Raw genomic sequence first — 23,877 nt, 5'->3', positions numbered from 1 at the left:
GCCCGCCCTCGCGCTCCCTCTGGAGAGGCGGCTACCCGTGCCACTTGGGCCAAGCCGGCTACCCCGTGAGCGCCGGTGACCAGAGGCCAGGTGGGCTTTGGGCGGATGGGCGGGCGGGACTAGGATGCCTGCTCCAGACGCGCTCTTTGTTTCTTCTTTTTGAAGTTTGCGGCTGCTGACAGCGTGGAGGCTGAGAGAGTAGGGTGTGGGGCCTTGTGCCCTGGGGAATCAGAGGTTGCTCTCCCCTCTTGGGACTGGCTGCAGTGGCTGCTGACAGCAGAGAGGTCATTCTACCAGTGGGAAGAAAAACATCTCCTTGCCTTTGCCTGTGGACTCAGGTGGCTCTGGGGGTCAAGTGAGAAGGCAAGGCCCCTCCCCGTCCCAGAGCTTGCCGTTTGGGATCACGCGTGGATGTGGCAGGTGCTGTCCTTTGTGCCTGCTCTCTCCTCAGGTCGCATGGGCATGGGCTGCAAAGTCACTTGAGAGGACCTGAACTTGAGGACCTCGGCACTCTGGGAGGAAGGATACAGCCCTGTCCTCCATCTATACCGCCACTCTTTGCAGTTGAGATTTGGTTCATGCCCTGGGCCAGTTTTCCTCTAGATAATTCTTTGAGCTTCTGTGGGATCCACAGAGCTGGACTTGGGCATCCTCAGGAATGCTCGGAGGGAGTGTGGTGTGTGTGGCTTCCGTGACTCACCCCCTGCATCATCCAGGGGGCCATGGGCACTCCCTACCAAGTGCCCTCCCCGTCCCCTGAAATAGTTCCTTAAAGACATTGCTGCTGCTTAGCTGTTTCAGTGCCCCAGGGTGCACCTCTGCCCCTCATGCCTGTAGAACACCCAGAATACTCAGCTCCAGGCCCTGGATTATGGCAAAGGCCTCCCCTGCCTTTGTCATTGGGACAAACTGTGACCTAAGTTTAGTCTTCCCCTTCCGCAGACACTCAGACAGCCCTCCTTCTTGGTGACTGAGCTAAGGCAAAACTAGCACATTGCTCCACCGCTAGTGGCACTAAATGCCATGAAATGGCTTGGGCTGGGTGTGGAGGAGGGAGGCCCCATTCTGCTGTGAGGCCTGTCTGGCTTTTGAGTTGAGAAGAAGGGCCATGGGTAGTTTTGTGGGCTCCCTGGGGGGAGGACTGTGGCATGTTTGGGGGCAGAGCAGGCTCTGCATTTGCTCATGGCTTCTGAGCAGAGCTTTCTGGAAAAGTCCCAGAGGGCTCCCAAGGCAAAGCTTCACAAGGGGCTTATTTCGGGTGGTTTCTAAAGAGGGAGCCTATTCATGCCTGTCCGCCTGGTGTGTATTCTTGGGCCAGGAGCTAGTGGCTCTAAGGTGATGGTTGGTGGAAGCCCCCTGGGCAGCCAACGGCATCAACATGGCTTCTGGTGGTACCACCAACCCAATCTGGTAGACAGTACACGTCCAACCCTTCTCCCAACGGGGAGCAGGCAATGTGTTGGCACAGCAATGTCACCATGTGCCAGTGTGTGCTGTTGATCCTGTCATGAGGCTGCCAAAGTCCACAGCCCAGGGCAGTAGCAGGACCTTGGGGATGTCCCTGCAGAGCTCTGGTCCCACTATTTCTTAAAATAGCCCTGCTCAGGACTCACCTGTACCCCAGCCAGCTGGCTCCTCCGGGGAGGAGTGTATGTCTCGATTGCTTAGTTCTTCCTGGCCTTCCCTGGAGGTATGGAGTGTAGTCCTGAGCCAGGCTATTGTCCCTGAAATGAGCCATTTTTGTCCCCTGACTCTCATGGGTAAACATGGGTGAGGGACAGCCTCAAGCTCTCCTGAGCCTTCACTGGGGTACCGTGGGGCTCAGACCTCCGTTTGATCAGAAGAGTGGGTGTTTCTGCTGGAGTGTCAGAATTGAAGGGGCCAAGGCACCACTGGGTCCTTTGTATGTCTCAGGACACCTACTTCAGGGCTCAGTGTGACCTTATCCAGCATGATCCATGATGCGGGTGGAGGTGATCCTGGAGCACAGGCCTGTAGGAGGAGGGAACCCAGGGGTTCTAGCTTCTGGAGGTACCCAGGTATAGACATCTGTGAGCCTGGCTGTGTGAGCCGCCCCCATAGGGCACAGTGCTGGGAGTCAGGAGGCTGGGCTGCTTAGGGGGACATTTGGCAGTCGTGCATTTCCAGTGGGAATGGTCTGCACCTCGTGACCCCTGAGATCATAGCAGCATGCTTTGCACTTGCATCCTGGGGCTGCTACAACAAACTACCACACTCTCAGTAGCTTAACACAACACAGATCGTTACCTGACAGTTCCGGAGATCAAAGTCCAAGATAGGCTAAGCAGGGCGTGCTGACTGTGTTCCTTCTGGAGGCTTGAGGGGAAAAGTCGGTCCTTGCCTCTACCAACTTAAAGAGGCTGCTCATATTCCTGGCTGCTGAGTTCCTTCCACACTCAAAGCCAGCCATGCAGCATCTTTATCCAGCTCCCTCTGATCTCTGCTTCCTTTGCCTCCTCTCACCCTGACCCTCCTGTCCCCCTCTTACGAGGTCTTTGTGATTGTCTTGTGCCCAGTCGGATGGTCTCAGATGACTTCCCATCCTGATCCTTAATGGAAGGTTCTGGGGAGGAAGATGTGAACATCTCTGGGAGACGTTGTTCAGCTGACCCTGCTGTCCTTAAAGGCTGCCATATTCCTCAGGTCACAGTATGGCCGCAGCCACTGTCATGGGTCAGCACCTACAGGGCCTTCGAGCTTTGTTCTGCACTGTGGCCCTCCTCTGGCAGGGTTTGGGCGACTCCTTTCATGCTTTGCTTTCTGAGTGTGAATAATTTCCATGAAGCGGATTTTCTCAGTTCAAAGGAGCCTAGATCTCAGAGTTGGAAGGGACCCAGGCAGGAGATCATATAGCCAAGTGTCCCACCCATAAGAATGTGTCTGTCCCTGAGAGGTGAAAGGAGTAGGCTGCAGATCCTCTGGCCTTGAACTGGCCTGCTGTGTCCAGATACTGACCATGGTCAACAGCAGAGAGTGGGCGCAGGAATCCATGGCAGTTCTCCTATGCCCTTTTCCATGCCACCCTTTGTAGACCTTGTCTTCCCCATCATGGCAGCCCCGACTGCCAGGCAATGCAGCCGGGTGGGAAGAACTTGAGGCTGGGGTTGCTATAGCAGCCCTTCCTGAGAGAGGTTGTGTGGGTGAAGGGGTGCTGAATTCCTCTCCTGGCCAGGTGGACCTCTGGCCTGTGCATTCTGGAAGGGAACTGGGCTTTCTGGAGAGAGTTAGGACTCGAGGAGGCTGGCCTAGCACTAGGGTGGGATGCTGGAGTCTCAGTGTTGTGTCTGCACAGCAGGAGGGCAGTGGGTGTGTGCAGGGAGGCCCAGGCTGTTCGGGGTCAGCCTCACCCAAGGGCAGAGAGCCAACCAGAAGGACCCTGCTGACTGGCCACCGCACCACACCTGGGTGTCCCCATGAGCTTCTTCCCAGACTGTCCCTCCCTTTGGCATCTTTTCAGCCAGCAGGGCTGAGATCCAGGGAACTGTGTGACAACGGGCAGGTTGGACTACCTCCCTCACACTGGCCCTACTTCCTCAACCAGGGCTGAGGGCAGCTCAGAGTCCACTGCCCTCAGGGCCCAGGGTCACCTCAGTCAGCCTCTCCATTAGAGGAGGGGTCAGGAGGGAAGCCCGGGATGACCTCAGAGTACCAGCTAAGAGCTGAGATTTTATGGAACAGGCCTGCTCTTGCTAAGCCACCCACCCCCTGCTGTGCTCTGTGTGGCCACCTTGTTACTTTTCAGCGGACCTTCATAGGGGGTCTCAGGGTGAGGGATCTGAACTTAGAGGGAAAGACTTCCTGTATGAGACCCCTGGCATGGGTGGCGCCCTGCTCTGTTCCACCAGCTGGTTCTCCCACAGATGGGCCCTGAGTGGTAGGACTCCCCACCATGCCTTGGGTTCCTCCAATCCCCAGTTTCTTTGGAGCTCTGTTAGGGGCCCATTAACCCTTTGTCTTTAAGTTTCTCCCTGCAGGTCATCCTGGCCTCTACAACTTTGTGTCATCATGGTCACAGAACAGGGCCAGTTTAAGAACTAATAGGGCCAGAGCTCTGCACGGGCATCTCCAAGGTCGTGCTGCTGCCCTGGGCTGTGGACTTTGGCAGCCTCATGACAGGATCAACAGCACACACTGGCACGTGGTGACATTGCTGTGCCAACACATTGCATGCTCCCTCTTGGGAGCATTGTGTGGTGTATGCAGAGAGGTGCTCTTGGTCTTTATTTTCTCCTCTGTGACGCAGCCTCAGGGATTAGGTGGGACCCTGGGGGTCTCCTAGTGGAGGTGGTTTGTACATGGAGCAGGTGGTCCAGAGGTCCTAGGCAGAGACCTGCCGGGTTTGTTTTGTATGGTTTTGGATCACCAGTCATATTTTCAGGTGTGTATTGGCAGCAGGATTTCTGTTCATGGCAGCATGGCCTGGTGGGCAGATGCCAAGAGCTGACAGGCTTGGAGACAGTTGTGAAGTGCTTCACTCTGTGCTGCCTTTGCCATTGGTACCCTTCAAGAGTGTGCTTAGGCTTGGGCTGGGGGTTTAGGATGGGGCCTCAAAGGTGGGCTTTTTAATGGGTGTGGTGGGTGGGAACTGGAGCGAAATTGAAAGGCCCACGTGGTCAGAGGATAGTGTGGCCCTGTCAGATTGTTAGCAGAATGAGAGACCCCAGCTCCATGTAGCCCCTGGGGCAGGTCATCCCGGCCAGCTGTTTCCCACACAGGCAGGACTTGCCATTTGGAATCCTGGTTTCACCCAGCACAGACCTACTACTGTCGAGTGGACATCTTTCCCTGGCACTTAATTATTTTTCTCTTTATTCATGTCATGATAAAGCATGACATGTGCACGTGAGAGTGTGAGAGAGAAATGAGCATCCTCTGGAGAGTCTGGTCCACCACAGTCCCTTCCTGTGTCGTCCAACCTGTCAAAGCCTAGGCAGTCATGCACGTGCCCAGCATGTTTCCGACTGTCTGAGCCAAGGGCTGCAGGCTTGGCTGCCAGGTGGGATCTGGCTTTTCTTGAGCGGTGCATTACCACGGGCACTTTGCACAAAACAGCCTTCTGTTTTCAAGGCCCAGTCAGTGGTCAGCGCCTCTTTTGTCATCCTGGCTAGGGCATTCCAGATACTGCTTTGTAGCTTACATGAAAAGTGTCTATGTGCTGGTGTTCCCTCTGAAGCTGGGTGCACGGTTGGTCAGACTGGCCTGAGAACAGGTGTGGACTTGGGTGCCTGTGTCAGTCCCAAGGCAGCTCCCATTTCTGTCCTTGTCTGAGCTTCAGCTTCTTTCCCTGTCACTTGGCATCTCCCAGGAAGTCGGGTCCGTTGTAGTTGTGCCTTCTGAAATTCCCACTGGAGGGTGAGTCACCAGGGTGTTCTCTGGTGTTCCAAGGCAGTTCATGTTCCTGTCTTTGTCTAAGTATCGGCCACAGCAGTTTTTTTTTTTTTTTTAATGTGCCAGAAGGTATAATGCTTACCAGAGAGAGAGAGAGAGACAGAGACACAGAAAGAGAGAAGGAGAAAGCGTGCCCACACACAACCACGGAGAAGGGTCACATATCAATCCCTTCTCCTTTTCCCCATCTCCTCAGGTCCAGGACATGAAGTGCATGGTCAGGCCATGAGGAATCCAGCTCCCTCGGCCACTACGCCAAGGGCTGGTTCTCAGACATGACAGTTTTTTGTTTTTTTGTTTGTTTGTTTGTTTTTTATTTTTGCTATAGTGTCTGTGTACTCACTGTAAAGACAGAGACAGAGAGATAGAAAGCGAGAAATCATCCCCTGGGGGGATGGTCATGCTGCAATCCCTCCTCTCCCAGTGTTCTCTCGGGACATTGGGCACAAATGCACATGTGCCCAGTGTGAATTTTAAGCTGTCGGTTTCGATTTTCAAACTGCAGTTGACCATGTGGGAGTCAAGCGCCTTAACTATTATGCCCCTTGCTGGCCCCCAGCCATGGCATTTTTTAGGGCCCTGCGTGGTGGGTTCTGTAGCTGGCTAGCAGGGTGCCTACCAGGCTGCTGGACCTTTGTTCTGGGTTAGCCAATACCACATATGCAGGTGGTACCTCCTACCCTTCTGCTGCTCTGTTCTGTCCTCTTCTGCCTGAGGCCTGGCTAGGCGGAGTGGGCCTGCAGGGCAGGGCAAGAGGCCAGGGCAGCCAGAGCCTTTAGCACACCTACAGCGTTCTTACAGAAGGTGGTGGGCCTGGGATTCTGGGGTACACCCTCCTGAACCTCCAACCCTGGGCAAGAGTCATGAGGGAACACTTCAGAGGCATCTCTTGGGGCCTTTGGCTGGCCCTGCCTACTTCTGGGCAGCCCTTTTCCTGTGGCCTGAGCCACGGTGATGAGAAGGAGCAGGTGGGCACAGGTGTCCTGTGCTGGTGGTCACAGGTATGAAGTGTCCTCCTGTCCCTCTCTCTTTCTCTCCAGCCTCCCTTACTCAGGGAATTAGAGGGCCAGGGGACTGTGGAGGCAGTGAGGCGTTCCTGCAGGCATCCGTGACCTGGGCTGCCCATGTAAGGCCTTGGACAAGGTCACCTCGCCTCCTCCTCCCTGTGTCCCTCCTCCCACCTCTTCTGTCTCCTGTGCCTTGACCTTTGAGTGGGGACTCCACTGAGTTTGGAACCTGCACATATAAATTTGAAACCTACAGGAGTTGTTAAAAATCCGAGCTGCTCTTGGGGCAGAGGAAGGGTGAAGGGAACTGGGTTGCTCTGGGCAATGGGATAGTAGTCTGGTGGCATTTTGAGGGGATGGGATTGGGAGGTGATGCAGGGGCCAGCCCAGCTTAGGGGGTCCCAGGTGTGATTGTAGAGCCAGCAGTGGGGGGCGAGATGCAGGCAAACCCCACCTGCATTAATTTCCTGCAGCTGCTGTAATAAAACCCCACAATCTTGGTGACTTAAACAACAGGAATTTCTTCTCTACAGTCAGAGGCCAAGAGTCCCCAGGTGCTGGTGGGGCTGCGCTCCCTCTCAGACCTGTGAGGAGGGTCCCTCCTACCTCTTCCTTTCTGCCTTTTGGTGGCTCCCTGCAATCCTAGCTTGTGGCCGCCTCGCTCCAATTTCTGCCTCGTCTCCACGGAGGGGCTTTTCTGAGTCTCTTCAGTCACTGGACTTAGGGTTCCCCCTATCCTAAATGACCTTATCTCTATTCCCATTACATCAAAGATCAGGTCACATCCTGAGGCGGGGGTGGGGGCTGTTGAAGCTGTCCCACACTCCCTCACCCTGCCTTCTCTTCAGCTTTTCCCCTGAAATCAGGCGGGTCACCTCTCAAGAAGCAGTTCTTCCTCTTGGGCCGTGGGGCTCCCGCAGAGTGGTCAGTGCTGCTCTGAGAGCATTTTCTGGAACTGGACTTAAGGCACAGTGTGTATTTCAAGTTCAGTCTTAAAAAAGACCAGGAGCCAGGCCTCTCCACACCGAACCTGTTCCCAAGTTTCGGGCATCAGACTAGCCAGACAGACCCTGTCCTCTCTCTGGCTCTGGAGAATGAGCGTCCGTGAGAGGCTCTGGGCTCAGGGAGTGCAGCAGGTGCTGCCTGATAGAGAGGGTCTTAGCAAGAAAGATCCCAACCCCCGGGCTAGGGATGAGATCCCCAGTGAGAGAGGCACAGCCCGATAACCCTGCCCCCTGATGTCTGTCCAGATGTGGATGAGTGCCGGGTGCACAACGGCGGGTGGCCGCCCAAGGGTGTGGGCACCCCCAGGCCCTTTCGGGCATCAGACTAGCCAGACAGACCCTGTCCTCTCTCTGGCTCTGGAGAATGAGCGTCCGTGAGAGGCTCTGGGCTCAGGGAGTGCAGCAGGTGCTGCCTGATAGAGAGGGTCTTAGCAAGAAAGATCCCAACCCCCGGGCTAGGGATGAGATCCCCAGTGAGAGAGGCACAGCCCGATAACCCTGCCCCCTGATGTCTGTCCAGATGTGGATGAGTGCCGGGTGCACAACGGCGGCTGCCAGCACAGGTGTGTGGACACCCCAGGCTCCTACCTCTGCGAATGCAAGCCCGGCTTCCGGCTCCACACGGACGGCAGGACCTGCCTGGGTAAGTGTCGCTGCCCTGGGCTGCTGGGTGTAGTGTCCTGCCTGCCTTCCTGGGTGTACCCAGACTTAGGCTGAGAGGATGGGCGCCTGCTGAGGCCTATGGACTCGGAGTGGTAGGTAGCAGCCATTTGTTTTGTAGTGACTCCTTCCTGTGAATTGTGGAATCCTGGTTCCATTCACAGATCCCTGTGACCCTGGGCCACATGCTCTCTGCAGTTGTTCTGAGTGGCACTGGGATGCCAAGGCCATAGGGGGTCAGCTAGCAGGGACCCAGGCCTGGATGTTCTGCCCCCAAGATTCAGGGAGACTTAGCTGCTCTCTGGGTGGGGAAAGGAGGGGCCTCAGGGAGCTGGGAGGTCTGGGCTGCAGCAGGTGGAGTAGGAACAACCGAGAAGCAGGACCCTGATGCTCAGGGTCTTAATGGAGGCCCTGAAGACCAAGTGGCCTCTCCAGCTGGGGAGGGCTCCAGGAAGGGAAGGGAGAGTACCAGCGAGAGGTACAGAAGCAGGGCTGAGGATGGGGCCAGGAGCAAAGGAATTGGTGGGGAAGAACAGCCACTCCCACCCCACGGCACCCCTGCTCCCCTGCTTCTGGCTGGCTCTCAACATAATTGCCTCTGGAATCAGGCTGGCCCCTTCCTGCTGGCCTTTCTGTCTGAGAGGTATGTGGAGTCACTCTCCATGGGGCTGGGTGTGGGAGGTCCCTCCTTTTCACCTTGGAGACCCAGGGCAAGCCTGGGCGGGCGGTCCTAGCAGCCTCCCTCCTGGCCCTAGCTGCTATGTGGCAGGTGGGGCAGCTTGCCAGCCCCGGGGGGGCCTCCCCCAGCACATGCGCTCCGGGAGCCAGGCAGCTGCCCTGTGAAGTTTCCCTGGGTTGCAAAGTGGAAACAGATGCAGGAATGTCGGGAAGCACATCAGGACAACTGAGATGGGGGTGCAGCCCCAGCCTGCTGCCTACTAGGGGTTATGGGCCTTGGGCCTTGGTGTCTTTAGGCTCCCTGGATGAGGTAGCTTTGGGGGCATGTCCTTTCCTCATCCCTCCCCTCAGGCAGGGCTGTCCTGGGAGAAGGGTGAACCTGGGGACTAGTCCAGGCTGGGGGTGTCCACACTGCTAGAACCTGAAGCTGGGGACACTTCAATCCTTAGTCTTTGTCTCCACCATCTATCCTCGTGGTGGTCTTTACTTAGATGCCTTTGAAAGGGTCAAGGACCCGGATGAGTAAATACGTGCAAAAGGGAGAGCTGCTCTGTAGTGCTGAGGGGCAAGTGTGGCTGCTAAGAGGAACCTTCAGTTCTTGGCTTCAGGATACCCAGGAAGGGTCCCCTGCAATCCTGTGCATCACTGTGCTGAAGTCCCCTCCCTGGAGCTGAACTGCTGGGACGTGAGCTTTTCCTGGGAGATGTCTGCTACACCCTTGGGACCCCAGAAGTCTTCACCTATGGCGTTTGTTTATTTTAATTTTTTTGTTGATGTTTTTGCCTTAGGGTGTGTGTGTTTGCCAGAGAGAGACAGAGCCAGTGAAAGGGCAAGTGAGACATCACCCCCAGGGTGGGTGGCCCCTCCCCAATCCCTTCTCCATTCTCCTTCCAGGATCTTGGGCATGCACACACACACCCCTGGTGTAAGTTTCAAGACACCGGATCTGGGACTCGAGCCGTGATTGGCTCTGTGAGAGTCTGGCGATGTAACCACTGCCATCTACTGGCCCTGTGGCAAATGTTTATTTTAAAGGCCTTTTCAGGGATAGAAGCCAGGACCCTGGATGTGGTCTGGCAGGAGGCTGTAACCCCCTCACTACAGGGTACAGGTCATCCCTGACCCTGCACCCCTGTTTCAGTAGGTGGGCTCCTGCATGCTGGTGCCCACCTCCCAGATGCTCCCAGTGGTGGACAAAGTGAGACTCACTTGTGTGTTAGCCTGTCACCAGTGCCACCTGGATGTTTGGCTAGACCCAGAGTAAGACTGTCACTTTTTCTCTTTTGACTGCAACTCCCAGTAAGGAATTTACCCTGAGGCTTCATGAAATACCAGCTGGGAACACTAGATCTTTAGTCTTTGTCTCCACAAAGTGGAGGCCATTGTCCTCGTGGTCGCCTTCACTGAGATGTCCTCGAAAGGACAAGGACCCAGATGAGATGAGCAAAAGGAGGGGATGTTCCTGTGGAGCATTCGAGGGCTTCCAGAACAATCTGTCTCATCAAAGGTGTGGGCAGAGACAAACCTTGCTGATCCCACCCCTGGAGATGGGAGGCCACCCTTGCTTCAACAAGCACCACCCATTGACTGGAGTCCCACCAACCTCTGGCTGAGTCGGGGAAATGCTTTCCTGTCTCCCGCATCCCTTCTTGGTGACCTGGGGGCACATGAGCATTATTAGCCTTTTCTTAGGCCACCCCTGCCTGGGTACCACCCGGACCCCCTGCCCAGCACTCCTTGGCCTCACTCTGAGGTCCAGGAATCTGGCTGATGGTGGGCAAGTCCATGTGTCTGGAATTCCTAGGAGCTGACACCTGCCAGAGGACACGATGTTCCCAGTATTCCTGGGAGTGTTCAGGATTGGTGTGGGTTTGTCAGCCTGGATCCTTCTGGAGTTGTTCTCCTGTGAGGGCTCAGATGCTTCCAGAGTTAACATGGAGTCTCCTGAGGGCTTCTTCCCAGGCAGACATGAATGTCTTTGTCCTGCCTATCTGGGGCCCTCTCTTGTTACCAGGGGACCTGCCCTTAGCTGCAGTGGACCTGAGTATTGGCTTGGGGTGGCTGAGCATCTCAGGTCATGGCAAGTACTTCCCTACAGAGGGGTCTCCTGCCACAGCTTGGCTGGTGGAGGACACCGCCTGGTCCATGCAGCCGCCTGGACTCAGAGAGCTCCTAGGGAGATTGAGCTGGACCCCTAGTTTCCCCCCCTCACAGCCCTCCCTTCCTGCCTGAATTCCAAGATGTAGGATGTAGGACCTGGCAGCCTTATCCATCTGGTTCACAGTGGCACCCTCCGTGCATTGGCCGCGGTAGGTCCTCAGCAGACATTTATGGAAAGAATTAATGTAAGAGCCGTGTCCCTCCCTCTGCCCCTCCCCTTCCTGGGCCAGCTGTGGGGTGGGCTTTACAGCTGGAATGCAGCTGCTGCAGAGCCCCTCCCTGGGCCTGATGAGGAGAGGTGCTGCAAACTCTCCTGGGGCTTTGCAGAAAGGCAAGAACAAGTACCCGCAAGTCTGAGGCCCTGAGGTCTTGGATTTCCCCTCCCCCAGCAGCTGGGAGTGATGCTGGAGTGGAGACAGCACTAGCTTATAGGGTAAGACCATCCTTGCCACATCAAGGGGCCTTGAAGCACACTTGAACTCACCTTGGAGGCAGGGAGTGGACAAGAAACGTACAAGCTCCATGCACCCCTCCCTTCCAAATGATCTTATGGAATAAAGCACAAAAAGGTTTCCTTTCTTAACAGTGAGAATTTATAAGAACGATTTTGTCATCTGATACTGTGAGAAGTGTCTGGGCCTGGAGGGCCCTGGTGCCTATTCTCCTGCCCTGGCTGTCCCAGAAGTAGAAGCCTCAGAGTGAGCTCCTGGGATGGTCAGTCCTCTGAGATACTGTCCTGGGCCTGTCCCCCAGCCTCGTAGGTGGTAAGAGCAGGGCCCCAGAGGCCTGAGGGCTAGTGCAGGCCCACGCCTCCCCCTCAGGAGTCTGAGCCAGCCCCTTTCCTTCCCCAGCGATGGAAAATGGGGCCTGCCCAAAGCAGTGGTTTGGCCAATGGGTCCAAGAGTGTCATTCTTGCTTTTCCTTGACATCCTGCAGAACAGCAGCGTGCAAAACCCAGAGAGAGCAACCCCAAAGCTCTGCGGGAAACCTCCACCTCCATGTGACTGCTCTGAACCATCCAACACCTGCCCAGTGGTCCTAGGATTTGGCCTGTCTGGCCTGGGATGTGGCTGTTTTCTTATTTTCCCGAGATTGAGTGACACAGGCCCATCTGAGGGACCACAGATACCACTGGCTCAACCAGCTGAGTTGGTATAGATGAAATGCCCCGGGCCTGTCCCATGGGAGGCATGGGTTCTTTATCCTTTTCTTCCTCTTGGCTGCATATCCCTCAGGCCTTTGGGGTGGATGCTGTTGGGGAGGATCCTGCTTGTTAGCATGTGCTGCCCTGCTGGCCTGGCTGCCCCTGCCAGTGTCCCTTACTCCCAGAGTCACAAGGACCCTAGGAGATGCTCCCCTAGCCTGTCTTAACATCACCTTGCCATGGGTGTGCCATGTGGCCTTGTACCAACCCTTTCTTCCCTAGGCCTGGTCTACCCATCAGGACAGTGAGAGCTGCATGTGCCCTCAGTTCTATCCTAGAGGAGAGGCCCTGGGTGAGGCTGCCCAGCCCCAAAGACTATGCTGGCAGTATCTTGGAGCTGAGGTCAAGGCCCCAGGCAGCAGAAATGTGTAGACTGCCAGACTCATCTGTGAAACTCATCCTTGCAAAGCCACAGATGCAGTTCTGCCAATGTTTTCTGATTCCTCTAAAACCTCAAAAAGGCTTCAATTGCAAAAAGGGAGTCTCCCTAGCCAGCCTGAGGGGTTGGTTGAGGCCGTGACTGAGCCCAGCAGGGAGGAGAGGAGGTGGAAGGACAGGCAGCTGATTGGGCCACCCTGCCCATCCAGCGAGACCACCCTGGGCTTTTGTTTAAGGGAAGGTGGCCTGTCTCTGTCTGACCTGAGCCCAGAGGGTGAGTGAGGGGAGCATAGGATAGTCATAGCCCTATGACTGTGCCCACAGATCCTGGGCTGGGTTTGGAAATCCAAGTGAGAAGGCAGAGGCAGCCAAACTGGGCACACAGGAGTGATGGAGCACCAGGGGGTAGAATGCAAGCCGGGAAGGTCAGAGCCAAAGGGCAAAGCAATCAAGACCTGGCCTCGGGACAGGGTTGCCGTGGGCTCATGCCTTTAGGACAGGCTAGGCTGGTAATGTGTCCCACCCTGTTCCTCTGCTGGCCTGATGTGCTAATTTTGGCCACTGTTTGGGAATTGGTTACAATTCTAACAACATGGACAAAACCTGCCTTCTTGGAACTTGGCATTTATGGGCGATGCAGACCAGAACCATCTAAATGACAGACAAGACGCTTTCCTAAACACTTAGAAAATAAAGCAGGATGGGTTGCCCACAGCCTGCCTAGGGATGAGTAGGTTGGACCTGAGGCTCAGCCATGAGGCATGCCCATGGCAGTGGGGCAGTGAGTATCTATCCTGTGCTGCTGCAGCTCTCTGCTCCAAGGTGAGCGCTGAGGGAAGAGAGCTGCAGCAGCACAGGACAGACAGACCCCCTCCCAGGTGCCTGGGGTTGGCCCTCTCTGTCTGGGTTCCTTGTTCCACCTGCTGGGGTCCAGGCTATGTTGCCCAGTGCTCTCTGGGAAGTTTCTGTTCCCTTGAAGGCTGACTGGGAAACCTTTAGCATTTGTCTCCAGAGACCGACCTAGCACCTTGACCTGGTGGTCTGAGCCACTCTAGCCAAGCATGGGCTGAACTCACTGCCTGGGAAGGTGGTGCCAGGCAGGACAGTATTGCCTGGGTTGGGGAGTGGGTGGGCCTTGTGGCCAGCATAGCATGGGTCCATGGATGGAGCAGGGAGTTGCTCTGGCTTCCCCATAGCTGCTGTTTAACTGGTACTCTCTGACTGGGAGTGAGGAGAAAAAAACTTATTGTTGGGAGTCACACTGTGCTGTCAGGGCCTGGTGCCAGCCCAGGCTCAAATCCCATGTTGTATGGGCAAGGACAATAGTTTACATGGCTACACGTGAATAGTTCTTGCTGTGCAGCAAGGAGGCCTCATTTAGAGGCTGGGGGATGGGATGGGATGCACAAAGCTGCAAGTGGTAGGTGAATCCCTGAGATGCCTCCAGTGGGGGGTGGGTGGGCAGGGGATGAATTCTACCCGATCCCATCCTGCCATGCTGGCCCTGTCACAGCAGAGGGCTTTCTAGAAGGAAGAGCTGTGGGTCACCACTGACCACATGTAGTGTGAGGCTCTAAGGACTTACAAGCCAAACCAGTCTGAGGGTGGTAATTATAAAACCTCGTGAAACTAGGTGGGACCAGATCCAGCTTGAGCAGAGTGAGCTGGTGGGCTCAGCACACTGCTGGCAGGTTTGTCTCCACTGTCCAGCCCCTGCTGGGGCATAGCTGCTCAGCTGATGAGGTCAGGATAGCATGGAGAACAGGGCCTTGCCAGCTGAGCCGTGTGCCCTCGGTGCTGTGGTTGACGCCTCTCACTTGCTACTCCTTGAGTGTACCTAATACTTGGCTCAAGCTCTGAGACCCTGCCTAAGCCTCAGATGCTGCCTCCTGGTTCCAGGATAATGCCATTTCTCAGGAATGCTGTGTCTCCAAGAGCAGAGAACAACCTGGCATAAGAAGAGCAGGCTTTTGGCCCTGTATGGAATTCATTTTTAAGAATGTCCAGTTCTCAGGACCAGCAGGTGGAATGGTGGTTAAAGGCACTGGAGTCCCACATGTCTGACGTGGTTCAAGACCCAGACTTGATGGCTTGCTTTCTTACTTTCTCTTTCTCTCTGTCTGAGCAGGGAGTTGCTCTGGCTTCCCCATAGCTGCTGTTTAACTGGTACTCTCTGACTGGGAGTGAGGAGAAAAAAACTTATTGTTGGGAGTCACACTGTGCTGTCAGGGCCTGGTGCCAGCCCAGGCTCAAATCCCATGTTGTATGGGCAAGGACAATAGTTTACATGGCTACACGTGAATAGTTCTTGCTGTGCAGCAAGGAGGCCTCATTTAGAGGCTGGGGGATGGGATGGGATGCACAAAGCTGCAAGTGGTAGGTGAATCCCTGAGATGCCTCCAGTGGGGGGTGGGTGGGCAGGGGATGAATTCTACCCGATCCCATCCTGCCATGCTGGCCCTGTCACAGCAGAGGGCTTTCTAGAAGGAAGAGCTGTGGGTCACCACTGACCACATGTAGTGTGAGGCTCTAAGGACTTACAAGCCAAACCAGTCTGAGGGTGGTAATTATAAAACCTCGTGAAACTAGGTGGGACCAGATCCAGCTTGAGCAGAGTGAGCTGGTGGGCTCAGCACACTGCTGGCAGGTTTGTCTCCACTGTCCAGCCCCTGCTGGGGCATAGCTGCTCAGCTGATGAGGTCAGGATAGCATGGAGAACAGGGCCTTGCCAGCTGAGCCGTGTGCCCTCGGTGCTGTGGTTGACGCCTCTCACTTGCTACTCCTTGAGTGTACCTAATACTTGGCTCAAGCTCTGAGACCCTGCCTAAGCCTCAGATGCTGCCTCCTGGTTCCAGGATAATGCCATTTCTCAGGAATGCTGTGTCTCCAAGAGCAGAGAACAACCTGGCATAAGAAGAGCAGGCTTTTGGCCCTGTATGGAATTCATTTTTAAGAATGTCCAGTTCTCAGGACCAGCAGGTGGAATGGTGGTTAAAGGCACTGGAGTCCCACATGTCTGACGTGGTTCAAGACCCAGACTTGATGGCTTGCTTTCTTACTTTCTCTTTCTCTCTGTCTGTCTCTCTCTGATCAAACTGGAAAATAATACTAATAAATAAAGTTTAAAAAATTCTTAAAAAAAAAAAAGTTCCCTATTCAAAAAAGGGCTCTCATTCCCATGGAAGAACTTGATGCCTCACACATTTCTGCTGAGTGGTGGTGACTCCTGCTGGCAGAAGTTGGAGGTGCAGCCCAGCTTTATCAGAATCTGTCACTGTACACTTCCTGCCGAAGTGGCGTGTCTTAGTATTTGTTAGGGAGTGTCAATCAACTGGGGCTGCCATGAAAAAATGCCACTGACAGCAACTTAACATTTTTTTCTCACAATTCTGGTGGCAAGAAGTTTCAGATCAAGGTGTAGGCAATTTGTTCATGGTGAGGGCCTCTTCCTGGTTTATAGATGGCTGCCTTCATGCAATGGTTTCATATAGCAGAGAGAGAGAGACAGAGAAAGAGGAGGTCATTTCGTCTCTTCTTAGAAGGACACTAATCTTATCAAATCACAGCCTGGCCCTTATACCCTCATTTAACTTTATATCTGTAAAGACCCTATCTCCAAAAACAGTCACACTGGGGGTTAGGACTTCAGTATATGAATTTAAGGGGCTATCATCCTTCAGTTCCTAGTACAGAGTGTCCTTCTACTAGTCAGTTTTGTCTGATCTGGAAGTGGGCAAGAACCTGATGTAGACAGAGTCTAGAAGGAGGGATGAAAACATTGGGCAACTCGCACTGATCAGCAGAGCCTCACTGTATGGAGATTATTTTGCTTTGAGAGAAACATCGGTTCCATATTACCTAGAAATGGAAAAGAAAATGATGCTGGCTATTGAACCTCACAGAGGTGAGGTGGGTGAGGGCCATGACTGTAGACAAGGAGGGCCTTTTCTCCCACTTCGAGGCAGATCCCCAATCCCCGTCTTCTGGTGGGCACTCAGGTTTGCTTCAGGTCTGAACTTGGTTCCAGTTTGCAAGAGTGTAATAGGCATGAGCCTTTGGCCTGGGTTCAGATAGGGGTTTCAGATAGGGGTCCCTGGAACGAGTGTCCCATTGCTGGGTTTCACTTACAGTGACTGATGGGGCCTGAAACCATCTCTACCAGCACCAGGGCACTGGTCAACAGAGGCTGGCCCAGCACTGGAGGAAATCTGCCTTGTTAGCTCTCTGGGAATCCACACGGGATGTGCAGGATGGCACTGGGCTTGGCTCCCTGGTGTGCCCAGCTAGGGAGCGTCTGGAAGTTACAACTCTGCAGTGGAGTGGCAAGAGGGTGGGCTCCAGAGAGTGTGAGGCTGCATGGGGGCCCTGGGACCCCAGTAGCCTCCTGTCCCACTAGATGCCCCGGGTGGGCTCTAGTGGGCCCAGAACCTGGCCATTGCTGAGTGCACCTTAGGGGATCTGTCTGTCTGGAGGGGCTGAGGAGAAGCCCCTTTCTTTCCCAGCCCTGCCGAGGCTTCCTGGGCCTTTGTCATCCATGGTGCCTCCCCTGCCCTGGCTCTGCACCCCTCTATGCCTGCCTGGTCCTGCCAGAAAGGGCTGCTGGTTCTTATTACGAGTCCCGCCAGAGCAGGGATGCAGTTGGTGTCGTGAACACAAATAAACAGAGCCCCCAGGAATGTGGGGCCGGCTCCGTCCATGCTCAAAAGCTTCTGGAGTGATGGCCAGGGGCTTAAACAGAGCAGTGTCAGGCGAGGCAGGCCTGGCCTTGAGGATCAGGGCTCTATCTGGTCTTGGGGATCAGGGCAGCAGTGCAGAGGAGAGAGGACAAAGCTGATGGTTTGCTTCCATTCTGCCCTGGCCTTGGGTGGATCCCCCATTAGCTACACATGCCAGGGTCAGGAGGCTGAGCTGTCACCACCTCCCTGTGTCCTCCCTCTAGGACTGGCTTTGCCCCAGGAGGGGACCTTGGCTTGACTTCCCACTAACATGGCCGGCATGGGGAGTCAGGGCACTGTAGAGTTTTAAACAGGTTTGCTTTGGAAGAAGCTTTGCCTGTGGCCTGCAGCATGGCCCTGGCCTTCTCGTGCTCCATGGTGCTGCCAGTTCCACTGGCCTAATAGCGCTGGCTCCTCAGTGGTTTCAGGCTTCTAATCCCATATGCGTTGGCAGTAAACCATTTCCCCAGACTCAAACCCTAAGGCAGCTGCCTCTGGGGAGGGTGGTATCACCCCCCACCCCTAGGAAGGGGCATCTGTAAGTGGAGCCCAGTCCCTGGAGTTGCAGTGTATTAGTAACAGGGTCCAGGTTTGTTCTGGCCAGTGCTTTTCTGGGCATAGGCCTGCGGGCAGCTGGTCTCAGCTCCCTGGGCACAGGCAGCCTTGCATTCTTGTGGTTTCCCTCCTGAGCTCAGGGCCAGTTCCCTCCCTATCCACAGTGTGACTGCCAGGGACTTGATGGTAACTAATCCCCACTGAGGAGCTGCTGCTGCCATGGTGGAGGCCCACCCTGGCCTTTCACCCTCTCCCCACCTCCCTGGGCTCTCTGAGGATGTGGTCGCAGTCTGTCCACCAGATACGTAGGCACCCATTGGGCCAACCCCACATAGCCTGAGGGGTCTGATCGTCAAGGCCTGGGTACTGTCCCCATGGCTGCTGGGAGGGATGGATACTGTGAGGCCAGTTGTTTGGGGTGGCCTGGCCTGGAGTGAGCTGTTCTGACCCCTCTGTGCTGGGGTCCTCACTTGCAGACCTTGGTGGCTGTCCACATGGCCCCATACCTGCCCATTGCCTTGGACTGAGGACAAACGACGGTGGGCTGCCTGGGCTGCCTAGCTGCCACCTCCTCCAGGGAGCATGCTGGCCTGCTGGGGCTTCTCAGCAGCCCTCAGTGTTGTACCCTTTGCTGCAGGGTGTTGGGTTTCCGTTGAGTGCCCACAGTGCCTCTGTTTGTCTAGTCCTCAGGCAGGTGGGCCTGGACACAAGGACCTGCAGGCCCTGTACTTGGGTGAAGAAACAAGGTCAGCCCTTGGACCTGACAGGGAACAGCACCACCCTCCCACCTTCCCTAAGGCCCTGCGTCTGACAAGGAGACAGGGATGGAGGGACTTGGAGCCGCCTTGGGGGTCCTGGAGGCTCCTGTAGGAGGTGGTGGTTGTGCCATCCTCTGCTCTGTGCGAGCCTTGGGACTGTCAGCCAGCCGTCCTCCCAGGCTGACCTGGGCTGCTTTCTCTGTCCCAGCTATCAACTCCTGCACCGTGGGCAATGGTGGCTGCCAGCATCACTGTGTTCAGCTCACGGCAACTCGGCACCGCTGCCAGTGCCGGCCTGAGTTCCAGCTCCAGGAGGACGGCAGGCGCTGCGTCCGTGAGTGCTGCCACATCCCTGCCAGACCCTGCCTTCTCCCTGCCCACAGACTTGCCTGGCGACCTGGCAACATGAGCTCAGGGGCAGAAGCAGGACTTGCCTCCCTGCCTGGGCTTCTGGGGCTGGCTGTGGAGAGGCCTGTGGGCTGGTCACATGTCCGGGGGGGGCAGGAGGCCCAGGGTGGGGGTGGTGCTTCAGCTCCATAGATGCCCACGTTGACTTGCTGAGGGCAGGCTGGACTCCATTGGGCCCTTTGCTCTGGGATCTTGGGGCTGCCTACGTGAAAAGGGAGCTGATACAGAAGTGAGGTCGGTCCAGGAGCTTCCCCACAGGATATGGAAATGGAGGGCTCAGGGTGGGCCAGGTGTTAGGAGAGTTCAGATCCCTCACATGGCCTCTTGGTCCTCCACAGCTGGGCGGGAGGTAAGTATGGGCATGAGGGGACTCAGGCCAGCAACTTACGATGGCTTAGGGTCACAGGGCTGGAGGAAGCAATGTAGCCAGGGCTCTGGGGACTTTCCACATCAGGGAGGGGGGAGACCCAGTGTCTAGCCCATCAGGCCAGAACAGGGAGGGGTAAGGGCACTGGGTGAGGCCTCATGAGGCCATGGGCAAGTACCCTGAGTCTCCCAAGTCCCCTCTTTTCCCTCCACCCTAATCTCTTCCCATTACCTGTTTGTCTTCCCTGACTGCAGGGAGAAGCCCATGTGCCGATGGGAATGGTGGCTGCATGCACATTTGCCAAGCACTCCGAGGCCTGGCCCACTGTGAGTGTCATGCAGGCTACCGGCTGGCTGCAGACCACAAGGCCTGTGAAGGTAGGACGCACCTCTTCCACTCCGCCTGTCCCCTTCAGCTGGGTGGGTCCCCACTCTGTGGAGTGACTTGTTTCCAAATCTGGAGCCGCCCTGTGGTATCCCGCTGGGCTGGGCCTCTTGGGAGCAGGGCTGACTTGGTTGCATCACCCATGGGGGGCCTGGTATGATGCTGTCTCATTTCTGCTGAGGATGAAGCATTGGGGGAGGGGACACAGCCAAGAAGCTGCTTTCAGTTGGACTCATTTTCCCAGAAGTAGGGGAGAGATCTCAGGCTTTGATTTAAAAATATTACTTGTATTTGTGTAACACCTGTTTGTGAGGACAACAGAAGAGAATGTTTCTCAGCCTTTTGGCTTAGATCAAGTGTAGTAAAATAGAAAAGAAATGAGTAGGAAAAATCACCACCCACAAGCCTCGGAAAGCATCTCAGTGTACCGACTCCTGCTGTCTCTCCAAGGTGTTTTGTTGAGATGGATGTTAGAGTCCGGTCGTGGCAGATGCCATTTTCCAGCACGTGTCCCTAGAGCCTGGCTGCATTGTCACCTGCTGCACTGCTGGGCAATGTTTGTTCCTTAACTCTCCCTGGACATTTGGGCATGTCCAGCTCTTCCTGTTACAAGCAGGGCTAGAGTGAGCAGGGGGAGAGCCTGTTCATGGCCCCAGTGACACCAAGGATACATCTCTGAAGTGACAAGGTGTGTCCAGAGCAGGCATCTTGCAGACGGTTGGAGTTGCCTGCAGGGTGTGGAAGTTGGTGGTTTCACCTCTTTGCCAACAGCCGGCAGTCCCTGCCAATGTCAAAGGAGAGCCCCATGTCTCTGGCGTGACCATAATAGTTGTCAGGGCCAGCCAATTTGGTCCTGACCACCTGTGCTACTTGGCCACAGGCAGGAGGCTGATGACCAGAGCCCGGTGTCAGCTTGCCATGCCCTTTCTCCTGCTAGCCCCCTGAGCCTTCCCCCTTGGTCTTGCCCCTCCAGATGTAGATGAATGTGTCACGGGACTGGCCCAGTGTGCGCATGGCTGCCTCAACACCCGAGGATCCTTTAAGTGTGTTTGCCACGCAGGCTATGAGCTGGGTGCTGATGGCCGGCAGTGCTACCGTGAGTGGGCAGTGGGTGGACAATGGCACCTCAGGGCTGGAGTAGCCCAGGATAGCAATGGGGCTTCCTGGAACCCCACCAGCTTGCTTCAATTGATGGGGCAAGCCTCCTTGTCACTCAGGGGCAGCCTCAGGTGTGGGGGTCCCCCCAGGAAGCAGGGGGAGGGCAGGGGGTTCCAGTGCCTGTCCCATGTCCCAGGTGGCCGGTCTCATCACAGGGATTGAGATGGAGATTGTGAACAGCTGCGAGGCCAACAATGGTGGCTGCTCCCATGGCTGCAGCCACACCAGCACAGGGCCCCTCTGCACCTGTCCCCGTGGCTACGAGCTGGACAAGGACCAGAAGACCTGCACTGGTGCGAGCTGGATCCTCCCAGACTGCCTGGCCCTGTCCAAACCAGGATTCGCTGCCACCCAAGCCTGGGACTGGTTTGATGCCATGATACGGAAGCCCCCTTTGGTCTCCCCAAATCCTGCTCTGGCTGTCCCAGGCCAGGCAGGGCGGTGGGGGTGGGCCTGGAAAGAAGCAGTACCGTGACCCCAATGAATCTTGGGAGTTCACCTCAGCCCACTGGACACCTGCCCACCTGCCCACCTGTACACTCTACCCCATCAGTGCCTCCTCTGACCTTGCTCTGTCACCTGGTCATGGGCCCAGTGTCCTCAGGGGTAGCATATGAACCAGTGTGGCAGTGGAAAGTCCTCTCCTCACAGGGAGACCCTGACTCCCACATGGACTTTCCTCCACTCCCCCTAGTGGGGCCCAGTCCCAGTGCTTTGCCCACGGTAGACAGGGTGGCCTTGGGGCTGTGACATGTGTCCTGTGCGTGTGTGTGTGTATGCTGGACCAGGAATATCTGTGGGTATGAATGTGGTTGGGTGTAGATATGTGGAATTTGTGGTGTGTGACTGTACAGGTGTATGCAGGTGTCTATGTGACCGTATGGGGTGTGTGCAGCTGTGTGGGTTTGTATGTGAGTATGTGTGCAGCTCATATGGTGTGCCTGAGATGATATGCAGCTGCCTATGGGATGAGCATGTGGGGTTGCAAGTGAGTGTGCGTGCACTTGGGTTCAGTGTCTGTAGTGGTACATGGCGTTGGGTGGGATGGTGGAAGGGACATGTGTGGCTGTGTGTGTGTAGGCACCTGAGTGTCAGCGGATCCTGATGCATGTGCCCACAGATGTCAACGACTGTGCCAATTCCCCGTGCTGCCAGCAGGTGTGCACCAACAACCCCGGTGGGTACGAGTGTGGCTGCTATGCTGGCTACCGGCTGAGCACCGATGGCTGCAGCTGTGAGGGTGAGCACCTGTCCAGCTATGGGCAGCTGGGGTGGCCAGGGGAGCTGGGGCACCCTGAGGAAGGACATGGGGCTTGGCTGTGTTCCCCCATGGTGGGCGTGGGGTCACTTCCTTATGTTCTCCCTTGGGCATTGGTCGAGGACCTACTGTATGCAGGGCCATGCTGACCTGCCCACTCCCTTCCTCTGGCCTGTCGTCTCTGGCCACTACTGCGTGGGTGGGCCTGCGTCCCTTTCCTTGGCAAGTGTCTTCTGTTGCTCTGACCCTGGGGATGGGAGACTAGCCATAGGCCACTTGGCTGTGGGGTAGGCTCATCAGCTGACTTAGGGAGGTAAGCTGCTCTGCTTCCAGCATGGCCACTCTGGCCTCTGTACAACAGGTAGAGCCAGGGCGTGCCAGGAGCACAGTTCCCGGCATCCTTGCTTTGCCCACAGATGTGGATGAGTGCGCCTCCAGCCGTGGTGGCTGTGAGCACCATTGCACCAACCTGGCTGGCTCCTTCCAGTGCTCTTGCGAGGCAGGCTACCGGCTGGATGAGGACCGCAGGGGCTGCTCCTGTGAGTCCTGTCTTCCCCAGAGCACCCCCCCGACACACACACACACGCATACACCTCTACCTTTGTGGAATCTGCTCTCAGCAGCCCCTGCATCCCACTCACATGACATGACCAGCCCTACACCCGCCCTGCCCAGGGTCCCTTGTCCCCTTGCCCCTCTGGGCTGCACCCTCAGAAGCCAGTGAGCCCTCTGTGGACCCTGTCATTGTCCTCCCCACACTGCTGTGTGGTGGGGAGAGACAGCAGACTTGGGAGAGGGAGCTGATCAGACAGGCATTCTCCAGGGCGAAGTGTTACTCGGGGGGATCCCTAAGGATTCAGCTTCTGTCCTAACCAAGTGAGAGAAGGGACCATGGCCTAAGATGATGTCATCTCTGGGACTGGCGACTGACGCCCCATTCCCCTAGGCCTTAGACCCCTGAGCCAGAGAGGGAACTGGAATGGGGTTGGAGTTAGAGGTGGCATGGGTCAGGTCCTCAGGGCCTGCGCCTTCTCTGCCCTGAGATATAGGGTCAAGAGTGCCGCTGGGATGACCTCCTGTGGCCAGGCTGAGGAGGTGGTAGGAGATGGGGATGGCAGAGTCTGTAGGTGGTGTGTGTGGGGCTATGAGGTAGGGCTCAGGCCTGCCCGGGAAAGGACTCGCTGGGGCATTACAAGCCTCCAGCCCTGGGAGGGCGGGTTGGGGGCCAGGACTAAGGGGGTCCCTGTGCCCCACCCCTAGCCCTGGAGGAGCCCCCAGTGGACCTGGATGACCAGCTGCCCTTCGTGCGGCCCTTGCCCCACATCGCGGTGCTCCGGGATGAGCTGCCGCAGCTCTTCCAGGACGACTACATCGGGGCTGATGAGGAGGAGGCGGAGCTACGGGGTGAACACACGCTCACAGAGAAGTTTGGTAAGCCGTGGGCCAAGTCCTAGGGTCTCCTGCTCAGGGACAGCCGCCAGTGACCCCTCAGGCTGCTGTCTGCCCTGAGGTCTTGGCCTTCTTTGGCCAAGGTTCAGAGATGCTGAGCCACTCACTCAGTTTGCACAGCCTGTGTGGAGCTGAGCCTGGGCTGGACTGGACCCTGGCTTCCAGATTAGGGTCTTCCTGGCCCCAGTGTCTGGCTTCCATATCCCACACCTTCAATTTGGGGCCCTCGTGGATTGAGGATGACGTCCTTTGTGCCCCTTCCCTGGCCCAAAAGCCTGAGCTGGTCTCTAGGGCAGGGGTCAGGCTCTGAGGCCTACTTCCACGT

At 56.2% G+C, this 23,877-nt stretch overlaps 1 protein-coding gene across 1 annotated transcript in view; it reads left to right on the top strand.

The window, feature by feature from the left end:
• The first annotated feature begins 1,961 nt into the window (after nucleotides 1-1,961).
• MEGF6 (multiple EGF like domains 6) overlaps nucleotides 1,962-23,877 on the top strand; it is a 40,901-nt gene continuing 18,985 nt past the window's right edge. The window contains 10 exon segments of the mRNA XM_006161206.3: nucleotides 1,962-2,031; nucleotides 7,667-7,711; nucleotides 7,941-8,063; nucleotides 18,737-18,862; nucleotides 19,558-19,680; nucleotides 20,661-20,783; nucleotides 21,001-21,138; nucleotides 21,966-22,085; nucleotides 22,520-22,642; nucleotides 23,364-23,534. Coding sequence (XP_006161268.2) covers nucleotides 1,962-2,031; nucleotides 7,667-7,711; nucleotides 7,941-8,063; nucleotides 18,737-18,862; nucleotides 19,558-19,680; nucleotides 20,661-20,783; nucleotides 21,001-21,138; nucleotides 21,966-22,085; nucleotides 22,520-22,642; nucleotides 23,364-23,534 — 1,162 coding nt within the window.

The sequence above is a fragment of the Tupaia chinensis genome, unplaced genomic scaffold (genome assembly GCF_000334495.1).
Source record: "Tupaia chinensis unplaced genomic scaffold, TupChi_1.0 Scaffold138365_1, whole genome shotgun sequence".
Taxonomy (NCBI): Eukaryota; Metazoa; Chordata; class Mammalia; order Scandentia; family Tupaiidae; genus Tupaia; species Tupaia belangeri.
This window is presented reverse-complemented; position numbering and strand designations above follow the sequence as displayed.